Source organism: Excalfactoria chinensis, chromosome 28 (assembly GCF_039878825.1).
Source record: "Excalfactoria chinensis isolate bCotChi1 chromosome 28, bCotChi1.hap2, whole genome shotgun sequence".
In the NCBI taxonomy this organism is placed as follows: domain Eukaryota; kingdom Metazoa; phylum Chordata; class Aves; order Galliformes; family Phasianidae; genus Excalfactoria; species Excalfactoria chinensis.
The window spans coordinates 1,489,161-1,507,884 of NC_092852.1; the positions used below are offsets into that span (position 1 = coordinate 1,489,161).

Consider the following 18,724-nt stretch of genomic DNA (forward strand, 5'->3'; position numbering starts at 1 on the left):
CATGCTGGCTACAGCGCCGCCCCAGCGCCGCGTCACGGCGAGCGAACCTCGCGTCACTGCTTGCCTCGGCGGCCCGGCCCCGCAGCCCCATCGCCTCCCCTTTACACAGCGCCCCCTGGCGGCCACGCGCGGAACTTCGTGCGCCCCTCAGGCCCGGCTGCGCCTTCCCGCTCTTCGCTTCCCGCCTCCCCGTCCCCTCAGGATCCCCGCACGGTAACAGACAGCGCTGAGAGACCGGGATTGGGTTTTGGTTTTCTTGTTTTTTTTTTTGTTTTTTGGGTTTTTTTGTGTGTTTTTGGTTGTTTGTTTTTTTTTTTTTTTGTATAGTTTTTTTTTTTTTACTTTTAAATCAGCTTTTTATTTTTATTTTCTTCTTCTATAACTGTTATTTCAATTTCCCGTAGCACCTTGGCAATGTCAAAAAAAACAAAATTACAAATACATGTATCATCATTTGAACATTTAAAGCATGGAACCTACTTGACAACAAATTTGTAGGAGGGGGGGTTCTTGTTTTTCTTTTTTTTTGGACAGTTTTGACAACAGGAAGATACAGAAAGAGAAGAAATGGGTGTTTTTAATCTCCTTTCACTCAAGTTCTGCCCTATGAAGAGCTGAGAGATGCTGTGGGGAAAGCTGGATTCATCTAGGAGGAACACGAAGGGGTGAGCTCAATATATTATCTGAATCTTTTGTATTCTATAAGAACCAGAACAAAAAGTTAAAAAAAGGGAAAAAAAAGAAAACAAAAAAACAAAAAAACAGCCATTTTTGCACATTCTGTTAGTTTCTGGAAACTGTAATCCATAACTGAAGCTCCATAAAAATAAACCTCTGATTTCTGAAATATAAAAAGTTTTAGGTTGTTACAAGGTTGGTTTGGCGGATGGGTTTTTATTTTTATTTTTTTTGTGTTATTTTAATTTTTTTTTTCTCAGAAATAAGTTGCTTTAAACTCCGTTTCAAGTCCTCCCCAACTGTACATTAAAAACAAGACTCCAAAAGCCTCTTGCAGTGCCTGTGCTAAAGGCACTTAGAGAAGAGCTAACTAAAATACAGCAAACCAAAGCTGGGTGCCATCCTACAGGAAGCTCAGGCTAGAGGGAATATATATATATATATATACACACACACACACAAACACACACAAAGAGCATGAGAAGTCAGATGAATGGCGACAATCGGTTAACGTTTCAGAAGGAGAAAAAATATATATATCAAAATTAGGAAGGAAAAGAAAAACAAAAACGATTCTATTGCATATCTGTAGTCATCGAGGATTTACAAAACTAAAAACCAACAACAACACTCATCAGAAGCCATTTCCCCTCCCTCCCCCTCCCCCTTGAAGTGCATTTCTGTTGCATCGTCTGTAATACAATGGTGCATCTTACAAATTTAAAACATCATCTGTACATTATCAGATATTTCACCCCAGGCGGAAACACCCCCCCCCCCCCCCGGGACCAGTAAAAAGAGCAGACAATTTCAAGACAATTAAGCTGATATTGACAAAGTAGTAAGGCCATAGCTATTGAACTACAGTAAAGCATCGATTAAGTCACTTATTTGCTACTGATCTGCCACAGTATCACCTTTCTCTTCTGGTTAATAGAGTGGGTTACATTTTTATTTTATTTTATTTTCTCTTTATAAATCTACTGCTAAAACTGCACCATCATACCGTGCCAGGCTAACATTATTGTATTTTTTCTTTTAATTATTAAAAAAAGCAAAACAACAACAACAAAAAAAAAAAAACAAAAACAAAGCAGGAATGTAAGATACTATAAAACTAAATTTTAGAAACCAAAAGAAAACAAAATTTGCACTTTTTTTTTTTTTTTCCACTACCACATGCAAATAATTAACTCCTCTTTACACTCTCCAGCAAAAACGCAAGAGAGCGGCCTGATCTTTTCCATGCACGATAATGTGGAAAAGAACTTCAAAACAGGGGAAGCACATTTCTGCGGGGAACACAAGTCAGCAATGCTGAATGCAGCTCACAGTCCATGAAAGCTGCAGCTATGGATCCTCTGCAGAGCAGGACAGGTTCTGTTTGCACCGCGTGGTACAGAGCTGCATTCTGAACATGGCTGTTGAACCAAGGGACAGCTTCACCTCTACCGATGAAGTGAGGTGAGTCAAACGACACCCATGGGCTGCCCCAGCAGTCAGCCTGGCTCAGAGTCACCTTCCTGTCCCTGTGTCCCCCTGTCAGAGCAGGCAGACCTGATGGGCACACACAGCAGCTTGCCTGAGTCTATTCCAGGGATGAGAACGTTAGCAGCTAGCCTGTCTTAAGTGAAACACTTGCCATGCAATACGAGTACTGCAGGAGAACTTGCACACAAAACTAGTTTTCACAGCCTTTACATTTACTTGGTTATTTCCCCCCAGTGCACAAAAGATTGGGAAAGAAAACAATGGTATCAATGAATGGCAGGGGGGGAGGAGGAGGGGAATGCTAATGTGAAATCCTTGCAGGTAAGCATTAAATAAATAATTACGAGTGCTCTAATTTGATCAAAGTCTTAATATGCTGGGGGGAAAAAGAAAAAGAGCCAACAGGTTTACAGACTCATTCGTGTACACTGTACAGGAGCCAGACTGCTGCTGGGAAATGTACATCCAGGACACACAAAGCATCCTTTCCACGGTCAAGTTTTCCCAATCACCATTTAAGAAAGACCGAACTGCAGTTCATTTTTTTTTTCCACAAGTAATAAAATAAGTTTTGTTTAAAAAAAAAGAAAAAGAAGTTCCATTTCACAATCATTAAAAGCTCTGCTTCCACCTTGGAGCACTGCATGGTTACCAGGTGCACTGAGAGCACCCCAGTGCCTCCTGAAGCCCCAGGGACAGCACACATCTACCCACACCACTGTGACTATGGCACAGGTTTTCCAGTTTGACTGCAGTCGCCGTTTGTAGCCTTGAAACGGATCAAAAATAATCCTGAATCCCATCTCAGAACTTAAAAAAAACATTTCAAAACGTTTTCAGTTTCTCGAATCATTCCAACAAACGTAGCGTTATGGAAATAAATGGAGAAGGGTTCTGGAAGCATTCCTAAACTGCAGACGTGATCAACAGTTATTATTATTTGAACTAAATTAAACAAACCTCCCAAACCCAGTACAGGTAGTTTAACAGTGAGTAATGATTTTGGTTTGGTTCTCTTCTTTTTGTTTTTTGTTTTTTTAATATATATGTGTATATATATATATATTTATATATATAACATGCGTAGAAATGAACAGTTAACTGCATAAATACATCATATTGTGTTATGAATCAAATCAAAGCAATTGCCAAGCTGAATAATAAGTTAGAGAAATGACAACTCTGGCTTTATATATATACTTATAAAAATAGATATGAGTGTTCTCAAAGCAGTTGATAGAGAATGCCTACTGAGGAAAAAGTCGCCAAGGGTTATCTGGCTAAGAAATCAGAAAATGGAAATCTTCACAGTTATTTTAACTGCCACTTACATTCATTCTAATGGCAACACTAACATATATTACTAAGATGTTTATGGTATATATCACAATTGAGTTTTCCAGTGTTCACAACTTATGACTTTAAAGTTTGTACACTTGCTATTTGCTACCGAAAGACAAAAGGCGTCATTTCTTATTACTGGAACCTCCTAAGGCTTCACACAGCACTATGAACCCTGGCATGCTGATTTGGGCAGATTAATGCGCTGAGTCTTCCCCTTTCAGTCATTACTGCGATCACCTTCAAACTTAACCACTTACTACACAAATCGCGTTGCAAATCCAGTCAGCATACAGCTAGGCCAGATGCTACCTTTCGAGCAGCTTCTCTGAACACGAGGGGTTTTGTTTAATTCTTTACCCTTACTTCCACTTGGAACAGTTCTTCCAAGTCAGTTCTTACTGTATCAGCTGTAAACAAGTTCCCAGTACACGTAAACCCTGACTTCTAGCATACAGCATCCCCTGCCCTGCTCCAGATCACAAAGACAGGTCAGCATACAGAAAACCAGCCACGCCTGAGCTAACTGCCCCAGAGCAGACCCCAGCCCTGGCAGGGCTCTGTGGGGCACAACTCCACAACTGCAGGCTCTTTACACACAGAGCTAACACCACGGACTGTGCGGCTGTCCATCACTCATCTATACTGGGTCTGCCTCACGAAAACATACCAAGATAAATGCACAGAAGCCTGCAATAAAGAGATTAGAGAAAGTAAAAAGCGAGATTAAAAACAAACAGAAAGCCTAATCACGTTGCCCTCAAGTAGGCGAGGAAGGTTGAACCAGAAGTTCTGACACGCTCCTTTTCTGCCTCCTTCCAACTGCACGTACCAGACAGGTTTTGCTGTCCATGTGCTCAGACCTGCAGTCCACTCTCTTGTAAAAATTACAGTCAAAGAAGCTTGCTGAATGAGTTATTAGTGAGGTCGAGAGAGATACTCCAAGCTGGAAACACGAAGTTTACTACAGCAGTACATTCAGTTTTATCATCGGTAACAAAGCCATGACAACAGACCTGGCTGCACTCACTCAGCCTCACACACCGACCAAGCACCTGGGCTGCAGACGTGCTCTGCAATGCAAGGCCATCAACAGCAGACGCATCATCCTACAAGCCAACTGTTAAATAGGTTAAAAAAAAACAAAAAACAACACTTCTACTTTTACAGAAATGCTCCTTTGTTTCAAAAATAATCATCTCTTCTCCTCCTCCCACGCTGAGCGACACGTTCATTCATCGATTCGTAACCTCTCCCTTTGTCAAAAAGCTAGTTTCACAACCCCAGAACAGATTTCAAGCAGGAAACCCTCTGCAAATTAAAAACAAAAATACAAAAATTATAATCTCTATATTCATATTGATTGGAATCCTCCAGCATTTGTGAAATCACTTTCAGAGATGAATTTTGGGACTCTTCACACCTTCTCCACACAAGCCACACTCCAGTTCAGTATTCCCCCTTCACGAATACTTCCTTCTCAGTCTCCTTTGCTGCTCATTAGTCCACAGCTCCAATTAAACAGAAGAACGAGCCGGACAGGTGTTACTTTGGTGACCGAGGTGGCACGTACTGCTCCTTGTACTGCTCCTTGCCCACACGCCGCGGCGCTCCCTGAGGCGATGATCTGCGTCCAAACTGGCGTCTCTGTTCCCTGATTTTCCCCGCAGCTCCCCGGGGCGCTCCACTGCCTCGGAACCCGGAGTGATCCTTCATCCGGCCCTCAGCTTTGTCAGCAGCCTTCTCCGGAGCCCTCTCAGCTGCAGCGCTGTTGTCGCTTTTGGCAGGGGGATCTATGTTGGTGCGAAGCTCCCTGAGAGGCTGAACAGGGACGGGAGGCGGCTCCTTCGGGGGCTTCTGGCAAACTTCTGCATAACTCAGCTTGCGCGGCTCCTTTGGGACCAATGGAGAAGAGCAGTGTTTATAGAGCAGAATAACCACACCGTGCCATCCACACCATCCCAAGAACGCACACAATGAGTGCTGAAACCACAGCAGTGGAAAACTGCAGTGAAGAGATCCCAGGAGCTACTCCAGCACACCTGAGGGAGAGTTCCCTGCTTTCCTCACTGCATCCCTGTGCTGGGCCTTACCTGCACCACCACTGCAGGAGCTGCACTTGTGTTAGTAGGAGACGAGGTGGTGTTCGTCCTTGGTGGCTTTGCAGCACTGACAGGACAGACAGACGCAGGTGGGGACGTGTGGCTTTTAACATCCTTCTGTACAGACACTTCTTCTGGTTTGCTCTCTGTCTGAACTGCACTGCTAAATGAAGAGCAATATAACATTAAAGCTTCTGACACAGACTTCAGAGCCACAGCCACGTTTTCTTTGCAACACAATGATAAGCTGCATACCTCAACACCACAGCTTCAGCCTGCGCCGATGAACTCACAGCCTGCTGGACAACGCTGTGTGTCTGTTCCTCCTGAGCAGAAGCCGGACAGCTGGGCAGCAAATCTTTGCTTTCCTGTGCAGAAAGAAGGTGTAAAATATGAAGAGATGACACGTGCTTGAATTGCTCCCCTACATGCCAGTATGCAAAAACTGAAAAGTGGGATTTTTCCCAAAGGTGACTCAAATCCTGATAATAGGAATTCCGCTTCTTTTGGAGCATCACCTCTAAACCAATTACCACTTATGTGGGTGAAACAGTGGCTAAAGCCCACCGTAAGCGGGGTAAATGCACAGTAAGTGCTCAAGCAGCAGATTGATTCACCTGGAGAAGCCCTTGTCTCGACCACACACAAACTGTTCCTACACCAACAACAACCCACATTTCTCTGCTTTATTCATTCCAAAGCTGAGCTTACACTATCGTAATTACAGAAGCTTCAACTAAATACTCCCACGAAGCCAAGGAAATCCAGAACAGAGACAGAAGATGTGCTATTATATTAAAACAGCACAATGTTTGGTCTTAAAGCACTTTAACGCCCAGCTCTAGCAGGAATGATTGATGCCTTAAGCAGGGGAGAAGGAAGACACAGCAAGGTGAGTTACTGTGCTCTTGCCAGGACTTGAGCAGATACCTTTTCTTTGCCGATTCCCTTGACTACATCAGACATTCTGCTCTCCAGCACAGGCTCTCCTGGTATTTTTGCTGTACTACCAGGCAAAGGTGGGAAATTCGATGCTAGCAAATCAAACTTTGGTGTCTGAGTCTTTGTTTCTGTTGAAGGCTGAGGTCTCTAGAAGGGAAGAAAATACCTATTAGTTAACAGAGCCATGACAAGTAGTACTGACAGAACTGAAAGTGAGAACTGGGGAGCTTACCGAGTAATGGTGACTACCCACAGCATAATCTAAGAACTTAAGGATTAATTGTCATTAATCTAAGAACTTAAGGACTGTGCCATTCCTTCAGTAAGCACATGACTTGCATTAAAGGAAGTGGAACTTACTGAAATCCGGTCATCTTCTCGTCTCCTCCGACCTCTGAAGATGTTCCTCCTTTAAAGGGAGAAACAAACCACTCAGTCACTTATCTACATCCAAGTACATCACAAGGGGACCCATAGCAGAGGGACTCACAGCAGCCTATCGATGAAGATTTACTGCTTATGCCAATAAAAATAACAACAATAATTCATCAACTGTTCGGGAAACGATTCTGGAGACAAATCAGTTATTTTGGAATAAAGACATTTTAAAGTATTTGCCAGAAGAACTGTTAGGTATTCAGTCAAGCAGGAGTTCATGCTAACAGTTAAATATTTATCGTGCTCTGTTTAAATGTCAGCTTTCTCCAGTGACAATTTACAGAAATGCCTGTTGTGCCAATAGCTGATCTTTAGCGCAGCATCATTTGAACCTCCAACACACTCCTGCATTACCTGCCCCTGCCGATGCCATAATCTCCATTCTGCTCCATCTGCATGGTAGGAGAATCCTTCTGGGAATAGCCTTGTTCTTGGTGCCCCGTTAGTGTGCTGTTATGTCTCTCCATAACAAAATTCCTTGAGTTGGTTCTATTCAGTGGTCCATCCCCCACTGACACGGTACCGGCAGCAGCTGGACCCTCCGCAGCGTGCTCTGAGCTGTGTGATGATCGGAAGTGAGGCTTCACACTGCAGGGCACATGGCAAGAGGCTTTGTGACCCAGAGTTCAAAGAACAAAATGCAAAGCTTCCACTGCCTGCTGTTAGTTTGTAGCTGACAAAAAGGAGGAGGTCGATATGCACTGGAGCTCCATCAGAGAAGCCTTGTTTCCTCAACACTTGTCTAGAACAAAGAGACTGTTCTTCCTTACTTCCATCTATTCCTTCCATTCTAGCTCTCCTGCCACCTCTCTTCTCATCAAATGTTGCCAGCAGATAACAGAGGTCACTGCCTGACTAAAGGAAAACAAAATCCCCCAAAACTTGGTGCAGTGTAACCCTGTAACCCTGACCTGTACCTGCTGCATGGACACTGACAGCGTAACCCTGACCTGTACCTGCTGCATGGACACTGGGTTCTGGCCACTAATTTGGAGAACAAAACCTGAAGAACAAAAATTACTGCAACACAAGCAAAAAATGTGAACTGCAACAAGAAGCTGGAGCAGATGTACGACTGAATGTGAGCCCCCCTCCCCAAAAGTCAGGATCTCAGCCCGGCTGCTCCCGCTACAAACAGCTCCACGCTGACTGTGGTTTTTCAGACCTTTTACCCATTTATTGATCATTCAGCATCAAAGCTGTGTCTCATTTGAACCTCAATGTGGCTGTGCACAAAGAAGGCAGCACAGAGCCTGTCTTTTCTTCTGAGTGATCAAATTCATCTGCTTTGCCAAAGCCGTTTTAAATCATCTTTTAGATGGCTGGACAGAAGATGTCAATTTAATTTGAATGACACTAACACTGAGAACTTTGTCACAAAACTTCCTTTCCTGCAAGGAACACCGCAGCAAATCAGAGCAAAATAAACACAACCAGCTTAGACAAATGTTTAGCTACAGACAAAAATCCAATATTTAACTAGCGACTGCCTGTATGACAGAACAAATGAAGCTTAATGAGCCAGGACAAATCTAAAAGCAGCAGCTGAATGAACCTCTCTGAATGAGCTCTTCTGCAGTTCAAGAGGAGATGCATCAAACAAAGATTAATTCATATTGCACCACTTTGAGTAGCATTAAAAACCAATTTTTAGGCCCCAGTAAGGTACTGTCTTCTCAGTTCATTCTTCAGCCCTCAGATCTCATAATCTCAACCATCATTGAGAAGGCCACAATCTTATCTGGGCAGAAGAGCAAAGCAGAAAAGACAAGGAAAGATAAGGAGGGAAAAATAAAAATAAAAAGCAGAGAGAAAGAAAGGTGAGATGAAAGAGTCAAAGGAAGGAAAAGCATGAAGTGCAGACTGCCCAGATGCCGACTGTTGGACCTGTTCTCTCTTAGCGCGATACTTGATCATCACTGGGCCAAACTTTCACAGTCTAATGCTTGCAAAGGAGTCCTGCTGAAGTATAATCCCTGTCTGCTTCTGGAACATTAAGATTTATTACTGTGAAAGCAGAGCTTGGTGCAAGCACAGTGGCTAAGCAAGATGAGCAGGAAAGATGAGACAACCGAGACAGAGCAGCAGAACCTGCACACACCTGACCCTGAAGCTATAACTTCCCAAACACTCAAGTTTAGCAAATGGAAGTTTTAAATAACCAGAAGAGTTTTAAAAGCTTAAAGACAAGGCAGGTGCATTTACAGGAACTCAGTGGGTGTGTGCGGGCATTCCCAGATGTTAATCTTTGGGCACATACAATTCTTGCACATTTCTCAGCATCCATACCTCTGAGATGACCAAAGTAACGAGTGATTTTTACAAGCTTTAAGTTTGAACACAGCTTAAGGCAAAAAAAAAAAATCCAAAAAAGCATTAATCAAGGTTGGGATCATAGCTGTGATCTGTGCAGCTGTGACAGAACCAGCTGCCCCGTCTCCTAAGCCGTACTGCCAGCTGCAGAGCCAGCATTGAGGCTCTGCTGAGTCACCAGAGACCACATTCCCAAGTTCATCCTCTGCCAACAACCACAAACCTTAACTGCATCACACAGAACTGTCAGTTGTCAACTGACTCCACAAACAGAACACAGCTCCATTTCCACGCTGCCAGCCACATGCTGAACGCAGCAGAAGAGCTCGCAAATAAACCCATTTCCACCCACACAAACAGATTACTACTTGGTTGTATTTACACAGCACTGCTCCAGCAAATACAAAGCTGTTTCCTCCTCCCCACTGTTTATATCAGGGTCTTTGCAGTTTATCAGGAAAGATGGGGATAAAGTAAATAAACTACAAGTAACAGACAGGGCGTCGTGCAGCACAAAGCAGTCAGGGATGCAACTGAGCTGCACACACTGAGTGGCTCTGCAGGACTAAGCACACAGCAGGAAAAGCTCGTGTTTGTGCTGCACAAGTTTGTAATCTGTGCATGACAAACACAATCAGAAGTATTACCTTAGGAGGAAGTTATTTTGTCTGCAAAAATTCCTTTGGGGCTTTTAAAGAAGTTACCTTTGCTCTCTCCAGTGCACATGTCCATTATTTTAGGATTTTAAGTTGCTACCTTGATCTTTATTTTGTGGTATAAACCAAGTTGAAAAAAAAACAAAACAGTTTGATTATTTGATCAAATAAACAACCGGGTCCCATTAAGAGGCACTGCACCCTACGGGGGTGCAAAGGACACTTTGGGGTCTCAGTACTGTACGTTTGCCCTCTGAGAACGATGGAGGAGCCATCTTACCGATTCCTATGGAATGGGCGACCTATACTCAAAGAAGCAGCACTTGTTTTATACGATCCTGGTGTATTAAAGCCATTCACAAATCCACCGTTAGGAAAGGGGGCCTGCAACAGACAGAACAGTCTCAATGGCTGAATTTAAAAGAAGAGTGTTTGCAATTACATGATAACAGGTTCAGCAGTTATTCATTTAGTCTGCATATACTTTTATGCAGACCTACTCCAGCTAGCATGCTGTAACCTTACTACTAGAGAGAAAACCCCACCAGGTTCACCCAGCCTTGCTTTATGAGGCCCCTGATATAAAACAGAGCCATCTGTTTTATGCCATTTTGCAGCCATTCTGCAGCTGCAAAGCCTGCTAACCCCACTGATCTGCCTTCTAAGCCATTACTGATGCTTTGGGCTGCCTCCCCCCATTCTCATCACTCAGTAGCTGTTACTCACCAGCGGTGTCTCAAAGTAAGGTGCAGGATTTGGAGACCATGTCTGAGGCACGATGCTGTAAATAGAGTACTGCTGAGGACTATATACAGGCTGCATAAACAGCGGTGAGGCAAACTGTGCTTGTGTTTGAACAGGCTGTGCATAAACACTGGAATCCACTACCCGGTAACCATTCTTAGCAAAAAACGTGTTGATGGCTTTTATCCTGGCCTGTAAGATAGCAAATCACAGTGGGAGAAATGAAGAAGTAGAAAACGATACCCTTCTTGCCTATTGAAACTGTAACACAAGGGACACAATGAGGAAGTAGGCTGATTACTTCTTACAAATAAACACTGATAAAAATCAGTCAGGATACCGCTTTAACTAGAGATGTCTCAAGTTTAAGGTAACACTGCTGTTACTAGCAGTAACCACACAGACTCCAGCTTGAACAGTTCCTTTCATAGCACAACCAGCAGGCCTCAGCCTTATTGGCAGCACAGCTAATGAACCACAGCCTCATGAAGGAGAGTCCCCCTCCTGAGCCCTGCAGACCCAGATTCCCATGGAAGTAGAGCAGATTTCACACCTCACAGGAAGCAGCGCTGTGGTTGTTAACCTGCAGGCACCAAATGGGAGCTACCCAAGGCTATCCACAACCTTATTCAAGTCAACAGCCTGCAGAATTATAAGCTATAGTTTACATCTATCCCACTGCTAATTCCTTAACCCCCCACTCTCACAAACATGTGATGTCATTCCCATAGGAACAATATTTCACTCTGAAATCCCTTATGAAATTGCCTTACCATTATTGGCTTGCCCTGAAAGGTTTTCACTTCTTCCCTTAAGTATTTAAATGCCTGCACAGAAAAGATTAACATTAGAATACCTTGATGAAGTTGTACCTCTTAAAAGACATGACAATGTGCTTCCTTCTAAGCCCAGCTAACTTATCTGATATCCTGAATTTGAAGTGTTATCTAACACAGTTGTGGCTGGCAAGTTCTGAGGCAAGCAGACAGGTGAACTGTAATCAGCCTTCTAACTTCTACATTAACTAGAATTTGGATATAATCTCTTAAAATATCAAGAGGGAGGATCAGTAAACAAACAATACTTTAAGCTGTGAGCAGCAGGCATGCAATTCTCTCAAGCAGGGGAAGCATCAATAACAAAACAGAGGTAATAATACCAAATAAGAGCTGGAGGCAGCCTTACCTGTTGAGCATCTGTGTCAGACTGGAATGTAACGTACCAGTTGTTGTTGTGAGCAAACTCACAGCTTATGACTTTGGGGCAATTTTCGTTTTTAAACAAAGCCTTAACCTCCTAGGGGAGACAAAGACATTGGGTACTTATGGCAAGTTTCACCTGACCAGAAATGCTCTTTTATTCCTTTTGCAGAACAGCAAATTATCCTCTAGCAGTTAATGAGCTCAACAGCACAGCAAGCTCCCCAGGTAAAACCAGAGGAATTAACTGACTAAAAATCACCATAATAGAAAAAAATCACGACTGGAGTAGAACTGATGAGACAGTCATGTACACAAGAATGCTTTCAAGGGATATTTCTCATTTGACAGCTTTGCAACAATGGATCATAATTCAGACAGGACAAATGTACTGTTCAAAGTTTGCAATCAAAGAACCAATTAAAACTGCTAGTAGACAAACAGCCCATGTCACAACTTTAAGAAACAAAGAACTAAACCATTCTGTCAGCCAAATATCAGTAGGAATTTTATTATCCCCCCTTCTCTGAACATAATGAGCTCAGCTCACACTGGGTCACAATGAATGGGAGATGTGTGTGTTTAAGAACATTTCTTGCTGCCAAAACAACTGTCTGACTTCAAGTCAAGAAATTCAGCCTCAACTCCAGTCTGCGTCCTGGGCTGATTTCATTTTCGGATCTAAAGAGATCAGTGCAAAGTTCCCTCCAGAAAAGCCTCTCTAGCTCCATTTTGTTGAAAGTTCACTTAAGAACATTTTCAATTATTAGGAAATAAGAGCAACAAAGTAATTTGCATTTGAGCTACTTTTGTCAATGGATCCAGGCAGAAAAAAAAACCTACCTCTACAGGTGTCGTTTCAGGGATCTCACGCAGAATGACAATACATCGTTTGTGGTTTGGTCTGACTTTCTCCCCTGTCTCATCCACTTGTACCATAGGGGAAGCTACAATTAAAACACAAAAACTGGCTTAAAATGAGACAACGTACAAGGCAAAAATCACCTCAGCAAGAATTACTTAACTTCCAGTTAATTCTTAGCAGTGAGCTGGGTGTACCTTCAGCAAATCACTGCTAACACCACTATCACAAAGCAGCCTCTCACCAGCACAGATTCAGGCATTTATAATAAAGCATAACTCAAATTCAAGAGTCTGAAACTGGCTCTTATACGTATTCTTTGCCATACAAGGTTCTCTTCAGCATTTACCAAACACCCAGACTTACATCTCAAAACATCCAGAATAAGGTCCATATCAGTTGTCAGCTTCTTAATACCTTCCATGTTAGCAATCGTCCATATTGGAACAAACTGATCGCTGTCCATTTGGGACATCAAGTAGAGATCCTTGGAAAGATTCTCACTAAGAACATAAATTCATTTATTTTATTATCTTTTTTTTTTTAAATAAAATCCCACCATCTTTTCTTTCTTTTTAAACAGATGCCTTAAAACAACCGCGTACTACAAGGCTTCAATGTCCACCAACACCACTCACAGCCATTGTGGCTAAAACAGACTTCATCCCTTAGCAAAAGTCTTAGCAGATCAATGCAAAGCTGAGTAAGGTGATTAAAACTGCCTTGATGGAAGTTAGAGCACGCTCTGTTTTAGCAGAGAAAGCAACACAATCTTGCCAAAGACATCTCTAAATTACCCCAGCACCTCACAGCACAGAGATCAGCCTGGGCTCCCATTCCTGACAAGGATGCATGGATGGGGCTGAAGTGCACCACGGCACTTCTGCAGCGCTCCACATCTCATTTCATACTGCAACCATCACAGCTCACATGTTTATTAATCAAACAAATAAAACTGAGGATTTGCTAGAAGTTTTAACCAAGAGTTCACACAAAGTTGAGAGCTGACTGTACCGTGAGAAGCAGAACTCGAGTTGTTTCCTCAAACATTCTCTAATATCTTCTGTGGACACAATGGAGTTGCCTTCACCTGAAATTTATCACATCCACCATCAGATCTCAGTTCCACATCAATAACAGAACCCTTTTCATTGCACAACTCAAGCATGAATCCCTCAGGGTAATAAGGAAGGAACAAGTCACAGAAGACACATTTAAAGATGGCCACACTACACACTCCAGGCTGTGTCATTCCTGTTGTGCTGAGTTAGATCCCATGGGCTTCATCTACCTGGCCAACTGCAATGGCTGGTTTGGATTTCCTTGAATACAAACTGAATGGGAAATGACAAAGTTCCTGCTCCTCATTTACAAGCCCTATCTCAAGGGCAGCATGCATTGCAGAGCTACAGCTACTGACAGTGGTGTTCTTAATCAAATACCCACCAGCCACTTCATAGATTTGGTATCCAAGATCTTCTGTTGTTAGGACAATTCCATTAGCAGCTGCTTCATCGATTCCTGTGCCATTTCTCGCAGCTTCACACGACGTGGAGTACATCACTTCATAGTGCTTGCAGCTCTCCTCCGAAATCTCTGCGTTACCTGGCAGAAGAACAGACCATCAGCAGAACAGCAACTAGAAACTTCAGAATAACTTCCATCGGAAAACATCAGCCTTCAAGAATTATACTCCAGAACGCAGAAATAACAAGGCCTGGATTCTCAATGTCTGCGCTGCAGAGGACAGCACTTCCCACCTCTCCATGTTCACAACCATCTGGATTGCACAAAGGTCTCAGTAAAGGATCCTGAGGCTGTAGGATTCCTTCACAACAGAAAGGTGGTTTAAGACAAGATTATGCTGCAATTTAAAACATTCAAAGCTCCCCAGAACCTTAAGAACTGCTCTGGAGCTTCTACCCCATTAACAGCACTACCATGCAAGAGTTCCCCACAACACCAGGTCATCTTCCAGGACTGTAAGTGGCCCTCAGAGCTTATTTTCCTGTTCACAGGGTCAAGTTTATACTAAAGTGCAGCAATGGCACAAAAAGACATCTTGAACCCATTTCTACACAGTTAGCACCTTGTTTCCCTCTTAGCGCGTTACACTCATCACCGGGCCTTCTGAGCTCCACCACCACCACAGCGGAGCTATGGATCCCTCTTTGAATTCCTTCACAGCTCCCCCACACCACAGCCCGTAACCAAACCCAGTGCTGGCTCATCTCACCCTCAGTCTGAGTCCCTGCCACAGCTGCTGGTTCGTGCCATGGCAGCTCCGTGCCATTGCTTGGCGGCGCCGCCTCGCCGCTGCCCTGGGGACCCTCCTGCCACACCTTGGCGTTGGGGTTCAGGCCAGCTCCTTTGGATGTTACCTGCTGAGAAGAGCACAACAATTCCATTAGGGAAAGTATCTTATTTCTACCTCCTCAAAGCGCTGCCTCTCCAGCCTCTTTATTTACACCTCCAACAGCTGCTGGCTGCCAGGCACTCTGCTCACCCTCCAACTTGTAAAGGCTTCCAGTCCTCCTGCCACCTTTCAGCAGAAAAGGGGATTTTCCTCCCTCCACATGCAACTTGTAACTAAAGAGATCTTAGCACAATGAATTCAGCCCACACTGCAATGAGGTTTTGTGACTGCGAGCAGAAGAACGTGGCTGGAAATGGAAAGGAGAGGCAGCAGCAGCGCAGTGTGAAGGGACAGAGCAGCTCCTCTCCAACAAAGTGCTGGGCCCAAAGCTCAGTTTGCAGCTGCAGCACATTCCCATCGCTCCCAGCTGCACTCTGCCCTCCATCAGCCCCTCCTGTGACGCAGCACTGTGGCAGCAGAGGGATCTGCTTTGAAAAGCTAAATCACATTTCCTTCCATTTACTTTTTCATCAGATTTAAAACCAAATACCAACGCATGTCCAGGAGACTATTCGTTACTTCCAAACGCTACCTCCCTGCCTCACGTCTTACAGGTTCAAACCGAGCTCAAGATGAAAACAGCTGCAATGTGCAAATCTGATAAAGTGAAACTGAAAGACTTCAGGGAGGTCACTGCAGCTCTGAAGCGGATCAGAAGTGAAAAGCAACCCCGGGTAAGTCTGAGTTACTTCAGCACATCCTGGAAGTCACACACACGAGAATGGGGAAGTTCTAAAGTCACAGCAAAAAAAAAGTGATGAGAAACAAAATAGATTCAGGCTGGTAGAGAAATGAATGGGCCTATTAATACAGCGTCTGAAATACACTCCTGAAACAGAGCGTGGGCCTCTTCCTCTTTGTTGCAGTGCATTTAATGACACATAATGTAGCTCTGGAAGACCCAGCTCTGATCTCATGCAGCTTAATAGCGAGACACCACAGGCTCCGAGCAGATAAAAAGTCCCTCATTTACATCAGCCTTTTGAGAATATCATGTGCTGCACCCCGAGAGCAGCGCTGCTGTTCCAGCAAGTGGCTCTATGGGAAAAGAGGCCAAAACACCAATTCCTGCTTATTTGGGGGAGGGTTAACAAACACCAGGCCCTTCCATTGGCTGCCCAACAACCCTCCCTGCTGCTATCGGGAACTTTCATGATGAGGTTAAAGCTTTACAGAGATACAAAGGTTAGGAACGCTCGCTGCCATCCACAAGCTGACAAAGCTCCCAGCTGAGCCTCCCCCACTTCACCTCACGTTCAGCAACGTGGTCAAAGATTCCCCTCCAGAAATTCCTCCAAGTCGGTCACTGAAGCCCCCCCTTCCTCTTGAGAAGAAGGCAAAGAAATACTGCTTTGTGTTCTATTGGTCCACGTTACCTTCCATGGATGCAAGTGAGCCTACAGAAATGAAAGTAAATCCTGCAAAATCTGAACGCTGAGTTTGGGATGGACTTTGTGGAACAAACTGAGACCCCTAAAAGAGCAGCTAGGTGAGAAATCTAAAAGAGAACTCACTGAAACTGGTGAGGTGAGAACCTGAACGTCTTCCAGAAGGGAAAATAGAAGCAGAGGAAAATAAAAATAAACTATTAATAAGGAAGAAGTTGGCAAATCTATGAGAGATTAACAAAGAGAAACCTTATGATGGCTGATGAGGAGACACCTGCAGGGACACAAACATGATTGCTTCTGTGTGAGCCGTATCAACCATCTCAGTGCTCACAGCCCCGGTTTCCTCACTGGGAAGCAGCACTGGCAGCAATCAGGGCAGCATTTCACCCATCCTGAGCACGTAGACTTTGCCACGACTGCAAGCAAAGCACATCTATCCATCCCAAACACCAGCATGTGAAAAACAACGAGCCTCACACCATTACCAGCTAAGAGACTTTGAAACAGAAGCGCACACGGTGAAGAAATCAAATTGCAATCAGGATGTGCTAAGCCTGAGAAACAACACAGACAGCTCGAGTCAGGGAGCTGATTAATCCCCCCCAAAGCTCCACGGCTCCCAGCACAGCCCCGCTCTGCTGGGCTCATCGGGCAGCCCCACGCAGCCAGAGCTGAAGCTGAATCTGGTGATACAGAACAGCCGGCTCTGAGCTCTGAGCTCATGCTGGAAGGGGAAGCGCCTTCACAAGGTCAGACGGGTTTCATTTGCAGCTCCTGAGAACGTCGCTGATGGTTCCTGAACGAAGACGGCAGAAACTCACAAAGAAGGAAGGAGAGCAAAAACCCCGAGCAAAACAGGGCGTGCGCCTCCATGGCGTTCAGGGAACACCCGCTCGCGCTGTAACGGCGAAGCCCCGCAGCCCGCCCGCAGCCCGCCCCAGCGCGAAGCCGCTCCCGGTGCGAAGCGCCGCGCGTCACCTTCAGGGCGGGCCCAGCGCCGCCGCCGCTCCCCGAAGGTCACCGCGGTGCCTTTCAGCGCCCCCCCGCCGCCTCCACGCGGAGGCCCCGCCGGAACGTTCCAGAGCGCCGACCCCCCTCTCTCCTCCTCTCCCCTTCTCTCTCCCCTCTCTCTCCTCCCCGCCCGCCGTCCCGGATTTGCTGTGTCAGCCCCCCCCCCTTCCCCTCCCCCCGGCGCGGCGTGCGCGGCCTCCCCGCCACATGGCCCGGCCCGGCTCCTCACCTCCACGAACAGCAGCATCGCGCCCCCCGCGCTGCTCAGCCCGGCGGCCCCGCGATCCGCGCCGCGTTCCCCGCTGCCCGTCGGCGGCCGCAACAGCGCCGAGGACACCCGGGCTCCGCCTCCGGCCGCTGCCGCCAGGCCCGGCCCCCGTCTCTCTCCGCCGCTCCGCTGCTCACTTCCGGGCCGCGAGGGATCGCTTCCGGGACGAGGGCGGAGCCGGAGCGGCCCAATCCTGTTCGGGGCGGCGGCGGCAAGGAGCCGCGAGCCCCGCCGGGGGTGAGACCGCGCCCCCTGGCGGACAGGAGGAGCCGCGGCGGAGCGGGGGCGCTGCGCGAGATGCTGCGCTTCGTTTAACGGAAATAGCCCCAAATTCGGCCCCTTCGCTGCCAAAGTTACTGCATCGAATCTCAGCGAGCGAGGATCGTTTTGGGGCTTTGGGTGATCCTGAAATACTCCATTAAAGAACGGCAGCCCTGCAGAGGAACCCCGGCCCCACTTAACACCATTACCTGCAATTACGGCTCAGCAAATGGCGTGAGTTTGAGCCAGAGAGGTAATCAAAGTCCGTGGAAGAGATTAGAGGCGGCGGTGGCACAATCTGTGCCCCAAATGGACGGCCCAGATGGCAGATCCCACCGGCATCTCACTGAGCGGCACGACTGAGATTCAACTAAGTGACATCCCGAGGGCTACAGGGTGGAACTGATCGCCTCCATTCTTACCCCTCACCCACCAGATACAATCAGACTTAACACGTTTCATCTTCAAAGCACTTTGCAAACGTTGATTCATTACCCCTTTTTACCCTCCCGTGAGGTCATTAGGCATTATCCCCGTTTTACAGACCTCTTATATCTTCAGAATCTGCTCGTTCAATTTTCATGTACCCATCGCAATATCGCAGCAATAGA

General features: G+C 45.6%; 1 protein-coding gene across 6 annotated transcripts; it reads right to left on the minus strand.

Annotated features, from left to right (window-relative positions):
* Positions 1–1,349: 1,349 nt before the first annotated feature.
* LARP4 (La ribonucleoprotein 4) lies at positions 1,350–18,003 on the minus strand. 6 transcript variants are annotated; one of them, XM_072357985.1, is made up of 16 exons: positions 17,814–18,003; positions 15,003–15,147; positions 14,213–14,371; positions 13,781–13,856; positions 13,133–13,269; positions 12,748–12,851; positions 11,891–12,001; positions 11,479–11,532; positions 10,688–10,897; positions 10,242–10,345; positions 7,347–7,580; positions 6,915–6,963; positions 6,543–6,701; positions 5,868–5,980; positions 5,604–5,775; positions 1,350–5,403 (listed from the first exon to the last, which is right to left on the minus strand). In XM_072357985.1, the coding sequence occupies exons 1-16, from the start codon at positions 17,829–17,831 to the stop codon at positions 5,056–5,058; spliced, it is 2,193 nt and encodes a 730-aa protein (XP_072214086.1). In that variant the 5' UTR covers positions 17,832–18,003; the 3' UTR covers positions 1,350–5,055. The 6 variants fall into 6 exon arrangements, with proteins under 6 accessions (XP_072214086.1, XP_072214087.1, XP_072214085.1 ...); XM_072357986.1 differs by having other exon boundaries at positions 5,604–5,772; positions 15,003–15,150; XM_072357984.1 differs by having other exon boundaries at positions 15,003–15,150.
* Positions 18,004–18,724: the final 721 nt, after the last annotated feature.